Source organism: Gopherus flavomarginatus, chromosome 2, assembly GCF_025201925.1.
Source record: "Gopherus flavomarginatus isolate rGopFla2 chromosome 2, rGopFla2.mat.asm, whole genome shotgun sequence".
Lineage (NCBI taxonomy): Eukaryota > Metazoa > Chordata > Testudines > Testudinidae > Gopherus > Gopherus flavomarginatus.
Window position 1 is genome coordinate 159,635,996 of NC_066618.1, and position 12,084 is coordinate 159,648,079.

Here is a 12,084-nt window from a genome sequence, read left to right on the forward strand (position 1 = left end):
CTTTCTCCAATAAAAAGATACTAAAACTTCTGTCTGTAATTTCTAGGTGCCACAGATTAATCCGCAAGTCATCTGCAGATAGGTATGTTTCATAATCACTATTGATGGAGATAGAGTTGATGTGATATGTGTGAGCATTTGCAAATATTCTTCGTGGACTAGCTTCAACCATAAGATCCATGGGTCTGAATACTGGCACCTGCAAAATACAAGAAAAACACAAAATAAGCTGTGCATGTAATATAGATAAATGTGTACCGACAGCCACTCATCCAATGCACCTCCACCAACCTGACCCTGAAGCCACTTCAGAAATCAATGTCCTGTGCACAGCAGGCAAGGAACTGCTGGTGTACAATATGTGGGACACCATAGGAAACTTATGGTTAATATCAGTATAAAAAGGATGGTCTCGCAGAGAATGATTAGCACATAGAGTTCTGACTTCTATTGCCAGCTGAGCCACAGACTTATATATGGGACCTTGAGAAAGTCACTCAACTGCCTCAGCCTTAGGTCCCAATCTAATAAATGAGGCTAAATACTTACTTACCCTCAGATGGTGACTCTGAGGACTCTCACACTAGATAGAGGAGCTACTTACCCGCAGTGTTGTAACTGTAGAAGGGTCCCTATACCGCCCATCTTCTTCCTTCAAGTTATAGCCCTCTGGTCTTTTGTCCCTTTCACTAATTTTCCATAACTTTATTGTTTTATCTGCAACAAATTAATGAGTTGTCCAAGTTCAAATGAAAGTTCAAGCATAAGGCCGCTTTCTTTCCACAACTGGTATTTTTGGATCATTTCAGTATTCATTTTTCAAGTGAGCCTGTCAGGATTATCTATCTACATATATAAACAACACAAAAACTCTAAAAGCTAATGTTTGGAGATGCATACTTTGTTGGATGTGACTCTTACCTCAACTTACAATTAGGTTGAAATGAACTGGGAGAGTTAAAATGCACTTGAAACTTGGTCTACACAAAGTTTTTTGTACCAGTATTTTGGTTAAGGGGTTGATTTTTTTTTTTAAAGCAAAACCATTAAACCACTACAAGCCCCCATCTAGATGCAGTTCTGTCACTATAAAGGTGTCTTATGCCAATATAGTTTATTGCCCTTCCTGTACAGGAAGAGCAAAATTGGTAGAGAGCATCTTTATGCCAGTCTGTCTACACTAGGGGGGATTGTACTGCTTTACGTAAACCAGTATAGTTAAAGCAGTACAACCTGTGTATAGACAAGCCCTTAGACCGGGGTCCCCAACGCGGTGCCCATGGGCGCCATGGCACCCTCCGAGGCGTCTAAGTGCGCTTGCGTATTGGCCGACACCTCTGCATGACGCTGCTTGCCACTGACAAATTTCTGCGGCATTTCGGCGGATGCACATCCACCTCCACTGTCCTCCATGGCTCGTCGTCTGGCACTCGCCAGATGAAAAAGGTTGGGGACCACTGTCTTAGACTGACACTTAGTTTAAAAGAGACAATCAGATCAGAAAAACCTTCAAATTAACAAATCCATGCTACATGTAAACTTGTTTACTATTAAACTGTTTTAGATACCCAGATACAATTAAACCAAGCACAAATTATCCATTTATTGCATTGTGTAGATTGTAGATGGCATTAAACATCTATATATTATAAAAACTCATGATTTGTGGAATAAACTGATCAAAACAGTATCCAGAAGAAATTTTCCTCCAGATGTATAGTATTTCACAAATATAGAGGTTTTCTTCACCATCCCCTGTACCATCAAGCTATTGGCCACTGCTCGACTCAGAACAGATTTTACTGAGTAAAGGACTGGCCTTTGAATCTTAAGTTCCTGATGCATGTAAAGCATCAGTTGCAAAGTGGAAGAAGAAAACAAAAATTGAATTCTCAGTTTAAAAAAGCACAAACAAACTTTGATGCTAGTCAAAGATGAGTACGCTGTAAGTAAGGGCAGAAAGAAGAACAGAGAATTTCAGATTCATTCTACAGAGCTGTATTCTGCTTTCAAGCTTACTGTGTACACTAAAAAAAAAAAACAACCACTTACCATTTGTAGACAATAAAAACTGAGCAGCATTTTTCTGGGGTAACCACCTAATTTTGTTGATCTTTTCTTCAATTTCTAAACTTTTCAAGTAGTCAAATTCTGGTTCATGGCTTTGAAAAGTACTGTAAACATTGTATTCTCCTCTGCTGAGAGACTGGATTTTGTTCTAAAAAGAGAAAAAATATTTGTTTCTGAGGATTACATGATTACAGTGCACATGCGTACCAAGACTGTAGGGGGGATGTTTACACAGAGTGCATATGTAGACTAATGGTTCAAACAGGAGACTGGTAGCCAGGACTATGCCTGCCTTTGCCAGTCTTGCTGTATATCATCTGACAGGCTGCAACTTCCCTGTGCCACGTTTTTCCAATTCTACAATATGGATGCAACAAGACTCAACCATTTCATAAGGGTTTGGGTAAAGCTTCAGCACCACAGAAGTGCTAAGTACATTTTGTTACTTTTGATGCAGCACAAAGACTGCATAGTTGCACAGCCACTTCATTTTAACCAATCTCCCCTTTTCACTCACTCAACTTTCTCAGTTTTCTTTTTGGGCTGTCACTTTCCATACTTTGTTTCAATGTGATCAATGTTTAAACTTTCAGAAAAAATCCTTCAGTCCTTTAAGCTACTTATGCACAGTTTACAACAGAGTCACTTGCCCCCTCTAAATAACTCAAAATAGCTGAACTTTGAATCTTCTAACTTTGCAAATAACCAGTCCTCGGAGCTAAGAAACCTTTAAAGTTTTTTTTTAAAAAAAATTACTAAAATTGTGTTACGAGTGTCTCATCCAGTCCACAGAATATGTAGTTTCCAAAGGAGTATAGTCCCCAAAGTTTCCAGAAGTCTCTCTCTGCTGCACATCAGGTTAATCTACTCTGGGGAAGATTGACCTGCTACTCAAGTGGTGAGAATCCCAAATGCAACCACAGTGCAAGCCAGATATACATACACTTCTACCCTGATATAACACAACCCAATATAACACGAATTTGGATATAACGCAATAAAGCAGTGCTCCGCCAGGACGGGGCTGCGCACTCCAGCAGATCAAAGCACGTTCGATATAACGTGGTTTCACCTATAATACAGTAAGATTTTTTTGACTCCCGAGGACAGTGTTATATCGGGGTAGAGGTGTATATATAAATCAGCTCTTCCACCCCTGAACAGTCTTAGTTCCTGTTTTCTTAGAAACCCTTTTTCCTTCCTTTTGGGAAGCTACACTGGAAAAAAAGAGAAGTCACAGCTTCTATAGTGAAATCTCAAAGTTACAAACAAGAGAGTTAACAAACTGACCAGTCAATCAGACGCCTCATTTGAGAAAAGTATGCAATCAGGCAGCAGCAGTGACAAAACAAAACAATATAAATGCAAATACAGTGCAGTACAGTGTTAAACTACTTTTAAAAAAGGGGAGAGGGGAAAACAGCATTCTTCTTCTGTATAGTAAAGTTTCAAAGCTGTATTAAATCAATGTTCAATTGTAAACTTTGGAAAGAACAACCATAACATTTTGTTCGGAGTTACAGACAACCTCCAGTCCTGAAGTGTTCCAAACTGAGGTTTGACTGCAGGGGTGGCCAACCTGAGCCTGAGAAGGAGCCAGAATTTACCAATGTACATTGCCCAAGAGCCACAGTAATATGTCAGCAGCCCCCCATCAGCTCCCCCGCCCTGCTACCAGCACCTCCCACCTACCGGTAAACACTCCCCCATAAGCACCTCCCCCTCCCTCCCAATCAGCTGTTTGTGGCATGCAGCAGTCTCTGGAGGTAGGGAGAGGGGGAGGAGCGAGGGCACTGCAGGCTCAGGGGAAGGAGCATGAAGGGGTGGAGAGGGGGCAATGCCTGTGGCAGAGCCAGGCGTTAAGCAATGAGCACCCCGAAGCAATTGGAATGTTGGCGCCTGTAGCTCCAGCCCCGGAGTCTGTGCCTGTACAAGGAGACGCATATTAACTTTTGAAGAGCCGCATGTGGCTCCGGAGTCACAGGATGGCCACTCCATTCTAGTGTATCACCTTTAGCCAGCATAACTTTAATATTAAAGCACGCTTATGATTGACAGCCTTTGCTCTGAGGGCACCCTGGATGGATGGGAGAGCTGCCTGGAATGACGGGAAGCCTCAAATCTTACACAGGCAGCTGCTCTCCCTGCTAAAAAGCTGTGTTTTATGTAGCGATTCCTTAAAGCCACTCTCACACTGGAGGAACTTGACCTCCTCCCATGTGAAGAGCAACCAGGAAGGAAACAGTTTTTGAAACAGTCCATAGCTAAGCACACTTTTAGCTTCAAATCTTGTGTGCTTTCATATCCCACCTAGGTTCTTGCAATCCCACCATCACCATCTTAGGTTGACAGGTGAATATCATGCCTTTGCTGTGACGAGCTCTGGGTTGTGAAACTTCTTCTTCCCTTTACATATGACTCAAGTCCATTCATCCACGATTGTGCCCCACTGCCTCACCCTAAAGTTATCACCTTGTATGATCATTGTTGGCCCCAAACGCATTAAATTTTCTGAGATTGGGTGACAGGGCATGAATCACTTGATGATAACCTGTCTGTTCATTCCCTTTGGGGCACCTGCCATTGGCCACTGTCAGACGACAGGATAGGATACTGGGCTCGATGGACCTTTGGTCTGACCCAGTATGGCCATTCTTATGTTCAAATCCTTTTGTCTTGTATCACATTCTTACATTTTAATGAAGATGAGTAGTTATTAGAATTTATCATGTTGTAGAGTAAGCCAGAACAAGGAGAAGAAAGCTGCCTTAGAAATCACACTATTTAACACTCAACAATTATTTTGGCCTCCCATTCTAGAAAGAGGAAGGAACTTGCTGTTGTGTTTCAGTCATGCCTAACAAGTTAAGCAGGGTGAAGCAGTCAGTACACTGAATGGGAGACTTCCAAGGTAAAGCTATTGTGCTGAAGGATGTGCTGGTCATGATTCAGTGGTGTTCTCTACTTCAAGTCAATATTAAACTCAATGATTCAGACTGACACACACTTGTTTGTGGATTAATAAAAAAATATACAGGGCTAGAGGGTTCTATAATGTAGGAGACACCATCTTTAGGATGAAAAGCAAAAGGTCCTTTGAGTCATTTAGGATATCATAGAACTAAACATAAAAAAGCAAGAGGAATAAACCCCAGTCCCCTTAAGTCAAATTCCAACTAGGACAATTACAGTCCACCTTCAAAAGGATACAACATTCATTTCCTGTCCTCTCTTACGTAAAACTGTTTGCTTTAAACTGTTGAACAGCTGTCACATTCCAACTCAGAGATGGTAACATGTCAGTGGTGGATGAAGTTACACATGCTTGTGTAACTATACAGAGGAATCACATTTCAGTGATGCTCTCTACATGTTACAAAGAACTCTGGAATGCTTTGTGTCTGATGAAAGGTGCTATATGAATCTAAGGTATATAAAAATGCTCCTGTGTAAATAATCTTATTTATAAAAGAGCTCCTGCCAAGGTCACAAACAAGCAGTTACAAAATAATAAATCCTGGAGTATTATTAGGGCATCCATTTTTCTGAACTCATTCCCCGAAATCTCAGGAAAGTAGTCAACATATATGCTCCCAAAGCTCTATTTTGAAGGTAGGTTTTCTGCTCTTCATCACTGACATATTTCTATGGTTCTCATCACCAGAGTGTGATTTCTGAACACAAATGAATTCATCTCCAGAATGTTCATGTGAAGTAGGAAATATCATCTGCATTCTACAGATCGGGGGGAAAAAAATGGAGGTTAAATGACTTGCCCAAGGCCACATATGAAGTCTGTGGCAGAGCTGGGAACTGAAGGAGAAATTACTTACCTGTGTGGCAGCTGGAGTTCTTCAAAATGTTTTGTGCCTATGGGCACTACTGAGGTTGACTGAGCCCTAGCAGAGGCAGAGTCACTCGAAGTGGGGGCTGTGCTCCAGATGCTTCGTAATAATCTAAGATGCATCTTGAAACTCACTTTGACAGTATCTGTGTAGAAACTGGTTGCCCCTTCACCCTTTCAGAAAAGGAGATAAAGAGTCTGGAAGAGGCCCTGGAGGGACTTATTCTATCAAGGTAGACAGCACGAGCCCCTCTCATTTCCAGAGTATGAAGACTAGCCTTTTCTCTCAGGGTGAGCCTTGGGGTAAAACACTGGGAGTCGAATGCCCTGACTGACGTGGAATTCTGAAAAGACCTGAGGTATGAAGTGAGGATGGGGATGTAAGGTCACTTTGTCATGGTAGAAAGTTGTTTAAGAGTAGGTTACAGCCAGGAGTGCCCCTCGCTCTCCTACTCACCTGGCTGAAGTTATGGTTATGAAGTCTTGAAAGACAAATGAAGGAATGAACAGCTGCCCATGGGTTCAAATGGAGAATAACTCAAGGCGTTCAGAACTAGGAAAAGATTCCAAGGTGGAGTTAGCTCCTTGACATGAAGGAAAAGGTTAGACAAACATTTAAAAATCCAGGCTATGCTAGGATGAGCAAAAACAGAAAAACCTTCATCAGGTGGGTGAAAGACTGTAATGACAGCTAAGAGACCCTAATGGAACTGAGTAACAAACCTTGGCGTTCTGTAATGAATCAGGCAGTTGATTATGTCTATGAGGAGACATAGATCAATGGGCACACCAGGCTTGGAAACACTTCCACTTTTGCAGGCAGGTTTTCCACTGCTCAGGAACAGTCTTAACTTCAGGAAAAGAGACCAGTTCTACGTCCGAGAACTACTGAGGAGTCAAACCTTGAGGTGTGGTGAAGAGATATTGGGGTGGGTCATGGTGCCTGATATCCGTGTCAGGAGAGCTACCGTGAGCGGACAGCAAAAATGCACCTGCAGAGAAAGGGGCAAAGTAGATTTGGGAACAAGTAGTAGATTTGTGGCCATAACCTCTCCTTAAGTACAAGCAATGGAGCATCACATTGGACAGCGTTGCAAAGAGATCTATCTCCAGGAGGCCCAAAGGCTGACATATGCTCCAAAAGACCAAAACTGCTAAAGATCACTCGTGGTGTTCATGAGCAAGCACTTTCATGGAGCCTGCTATGGTGTTTTTCAGAGTCATCTGGCCTTCTGAAATGAGGGATTGAAACTGCTCTTTGGGCTTGAGGCAAATCGTCAATAAAATGTTAGAAGTATAGAAAATTATATTTTGCCATCAGGACTGACAGTTCATGATCCTAAACCGGAGAGCAGTTGATGAATAGCTCTTATGGACTTCAGAGGCCAACATGCTTGTGCTTTTGTCCGAGAAAGTCCATTTGAAGCAAGCTTGTTGATTCCTCTTATTGAGGATGTTCACTAACAAGGAGTTGGGGGTGTCTACCATGCAGGCTGGTGAAAATAGTCCCTCATTAGGGTCCATGCGTTCCTCGTGGCTGTGGTTTCAAGAGAAAGGTACCATGAAGCATGTGTTGAAGGCCCCTTAGAAGAGTCCCTGTGTCTGGAGGCATCTGCTGCTGGTACCAATGACAGCACCATTTGGTGCTGTTTGCTAGAAGACTTCTCAGCGTGAGGCAAACCAGAAGTATTTTTGATGGGTACCAGTATCTCGGTACCAGGGCCTGCAGGAATCTTAGCAGTACCTATACTGGGAGGAGACATCTCCTTCTTCCCTGGCCTCAAAAATTACTTTGCTCTCCTTTTGGAGTCTGTCTCCAGGGAATGGGGTTTCTTCATTTTGAGATGTGTTGTTTCCTAAGCTGCCACATTGTCTCTGCTTACCCAGGCTGAAGTCACCAGTGCAGTCTGAGTGGTAGAGGCCAATGCACTTGGGGTGAGGAAATAGAGAATTGGACCCCACCTGTTTCAAGGAACGTTCCGTCCAGAGAAATTTCAGTCAGTCTTCCCTCAGCTTCTGAGATGCCTTAAATCCAGAGCAAGCCTTGCACTTGGATGGGATGTGAAACTCTCCAAGGCAGCAGAGGCAACAGGAATGTCCATCGCCAAGAACTCTATAAAGAAGTCTGGCAGGCTTTGAAACCCAGTGTCTTTGGCATAACCCATTGCCAGGGAGACTGCAGATAAGGGCTGAGTGGGAAGGCGGCCCTGGCTGCAAAAAGAAAATTAGAGGGGGAACTCCAAAAACACACATCTATGCTTAAAACATACAAGAAACAGCTAAAGAACAAAACAAAATAAAATGGTAAAAAAACCAAAGCAATTACACAGTAGCTGGAAAGCTAACAGCAGACACCATGCAGGTCTATCTTAAGCTGAAGGTAACAGACAAGGAACTGGAGGCTATATATCCTTGCACCAGAGCACAAGGTTGCGTCGGGCGCAGGCACTGACATCGCTAACTAAAATGTCCGCTCAAAAGGGCTCAGGTGCACTCGCATCCAAAGGTACAGCGCCCATAGGGACTGTAACTTGAAGAAGAACCTAGATTTCCTGAGTCAGAATCCAGTTTCTTAACCACAAAACATTTACTCCTTGTATTCTAGTGTAACTAGAACTGGCATGGAGCCAAGGTGCAGACGCTGGCTTGATACACATATAATTTAAGCAAATATTTACCCAGAAACTGTGCAAATTAAGGCACAAACACCCGTTAATAAATAACATTTTGTACTGAAAACAGGAAGCTCTGCATAAACACACAGAAAGGTACTCAACTACACAAGACCAACAGCAACACCTGCCTTTCTGACACCTCTCTGAGGATATCCTAGCCAGTCACACTGGACTCTGATCTTCACTGGCATTTCTGACCTGAAATTAAGGGGAGTTTTCAGAGCAGCTGAGCATTAAAATCAGGTATTCAGTGACTTCCACTTCCTTAAACAGAGCCTAACTTGTAACCAGAATTGCTAGACTACTAACAAGTTGCTGGCCATCCCCACTTCTCCAAAACCGTACTGATTTTTAAACAGGGAAAGGGTCCATATCCTGCAAGTTCAGTCATCTGAATTTTCACCACTTCAGTGGCCCATAAAACAACTGAGGCAATGCTATCTTCTGAGGCACCATAATGATGCAACACACAAGGCTGCAACAGAATTTGTCTCACCACAAAGGTGGAAACTTGTAGCCAAGAAATTGCAAAACCCCCAGTGGGTTGGTCCTGGGGATTTCAAGTGGACAAAAAATGAGTGGGACCCAGCCAGGGCTGGCAGTGAAGAAAAGCTGACGTAGGAAGGAAGCTTCCTGAACCTCAAGAGAGAGGGTGAAGGAAATGTCTTTGGGGAAGCCATGAAGAACTTCAAAATCTTTACACTGCTTACAAGGACTAGCTGTTCTGTGATGCCCCTTAGCATCACAGAGTAACTTTTATGTGCCAGGAATCATCACTTTAGAAATCAGAGTATTTGCTATGCAATGAAAATGTTTCAGTTATATGGACTGTCTATTTACCTGACCAGCTGCAAAAATAAGAACTAAACATGTGAAAGAGGCTACTTTTGACCTAAATGAAATGATGTAATTCTAATTATTGTTTAATCTTATTGTTGTATACTGTTTTAGGGGTGGTGATTTTAAAAGGTGAAACTGATTTTAGGACAGGGCAAATCCTGGGTTTTTAATATCTGTATTTGTTTTGCTAAGTTGTGTTGATGTAAAGTTTGTGTTTATGTTTATATTTACAGTATTATGCACAATGGTCTAAGGATAAGATGCTACATCAGTAAATTTGAACGTGTCAGATCTAGGATTCATGGGTTATGCAATATATTCTGCATTAATAGATTATGGTACAGAATTACAAGAGAGTCAACTATAAAGACCACCTCCTTAGGAAAGTCAAGATTTGCTATCTATTTAGTCTTTTAGATGGTAACAATTAAAGTTTCTATGTCCAAGTTTCTAGGACGCTAACCTGTATAAAGGCTATTTATTTAGCACGTCTACATTCATAAAAGCATAAGTCTGTAGTGCATTTCAAATTACAGTATAGCCAACAGAAAATTACAGTAAGGACATCCTGTATTTTACATTACATTAAAACCATAATCCAGCTAAACAAATTTGATATAAGGCTACTTGTCCTGACTAAAGTCGGATAAAGCCCACTAGATGGCACTAACTGACCCTAGTGATTTATTTGCCTAAGACAAGTTTCAATTCTGCACAGGCTAGAAGCAAGCAAGTTGTTGCAGGCGGTGAAAGAACAACCTCCTTAGAGAAGTGGCGAAATTCTCATTGCTTAGGACTTTTACAACTACACTGAATAAACACCAGAAAGTGTCCTCTAGGAAACCCACCCTATATTAACAGGAAAATAAAGGGGACCCTTACTCTTCCTACTTCTATGACACTCAAGCCAGTCTGAAACCCTTTTACCTATTTCCTACCTTTTTTCCCCATTTCCTGTGGGCTATACATCTCAACCATACAGGTCATTAAAAATATTTTTAATGTTTAGCAACTTTAAAAAAAAATCCTTGTAGGTAAGGTAGTTTTGGCTAATGGTACGGTCACAATTATGGCAAGATAAAATAAGTTAGTTACACCTCTCTGAAGAGGCATGGTCCAAGTACAGATTAGGGGCCCAGGCACCGCCTAACTCTAATGCCAACTCCAAGTGGTCGAATTCCAATGCTGACTCTCTGCAGCCTCTGCTAAATCAAACTCTCTGTCTCAGCTCCCTTACCTTTAAAATGGGAATATGTACCCTACCGGAATCCTGGGAGGATTGTTTGTGGAGTGCTATGAAGACAAAAGCACTATGCAACTACTGATTATTAATATCACATGGATAAACGGTTGCCATCAGTTCCATGTCTTAACTGGCTAGACACACGGAGTGGGATTTTCAAACATGCCTAAGTGACTTAGGAGCACAAGTCACATTGGTTTTTAATCGGATTTATGCTCCCAATTCACTAAGGCACTCTTGAAAATGCCACTAATTTAATATGCTGTGACATTCTGAGCCAAACATCAGTGCAGAAGTTAAACATGCTGTGGGAGCAGAAGGATCAAATCTTAAAGTCCTTCCAAAAGCATATTGTTTGTCTATATGCAAAATGCCTCTAAATGAGCAGCTTCCTCTCCGATTTTGACTGAGTATTAGCTCTGAGGCTGGTCTAGAAAAATTTCAAAATGCAGCCTCAAATTTGCATCTCAAAATGTTACCCACCTGAATATAATAATACAACTATTAAGATATTTACTAATTTCCGTTAACTAAAAAGTAGACAGTGACTTGCTTGTCAAGTATATTAATACGCCTCTCTACTGCTTATATCCACATACAAAAATGAAGATCACTTATTTTAATATGAATGTAATGACTTTCATAAGCAGACACTTCCAAAGAGGCCAACACTGGCAATGACCTGCTTTACCCTTTAAAGATTAACACAAAGGCTCAAGCCAAGAAATTCTACATTATTTTGTTGAACAGAAGTAAGCCTGTTCTACTAGTCATTTCCATAGCTCAGAGATTGTGAAGTATTCAGAGAGCTTAGATGAAGTCAGAATTTCAACCCAAGAAAATCAGGGCAGCACGTTTTTTGGTTTTTTTTCTTTAAATTAAGTACAGGGAAGGCGCAGCTATCTAGTATTAGTCACTAGTGCAAGAGATGGAAAGCATTCTGTACCTGATGCAAACAGATTTTGTGGGGGACAACAGCCATATACACACACCCCTATCTCAACTAAATACGGTATAGTATACATTAAATATCTAACTTGGAGGCAGTAATGTACACATTGTTCATAAGTCTTCATCCCTTCTTACTTGTGGATTTACACACGCATATTATATGAATATATTCATTCCAGAATAGGAAAGACTGATCCATATAGGCAGCATTATTTCAATGCATTTTTCCACATGCTCATATTTTTATCCCTCCTTAACTACATATAGGCAGTCATTTGATGTTTAACTCATTATGTATTCAATACTGCATATAAAGTTACATCTTTAATTCAGACAATTAGTGTATCAGTCGAGAACTCTGACATTCGCATGCTTTTCAACTGCTTTACATATCTTCAAGAGGCAGATGGAATAGTCACCTATGTGCTTTGTATAATTTCTATTGCATACTATTCTTCCCA

General features: G+C 41.3%; 1 protein-coding gene across 2 annotated transcripts in view; it reads right to left on the reverse strand.

The window, feature by feature from the left end:
* PPP2R2A (protein phosphatase 2 regulatory subunit Balpha) overlaps positions 1 to 12,084 on the reverse strand; it is a 70,724-nt gene that overhangs the window by 10,704 nt on the left and 47,936 nt on the right. For both annotated transcript variants that reach the window (XM_050940096.1, XM_050940097.1), the window contains exons 4-6: positions 2,053 to 2,218; positions 605 to 717; positions 22 to 199 (exon numbers count right to left, since the gene is read on the reverse strand). In XM_050940096.1, coding sequence (XP_050796053.1) covers positions 22 to 199; positions 605 to 717; positions 2,053 to 2,218 — 457 coding nt within the window. The remainder of the gene's footprint in view (positions 1 to 21; positions 200 to 604; positions 718 to 2,052; positions 2,219 to 12,084) is intronic.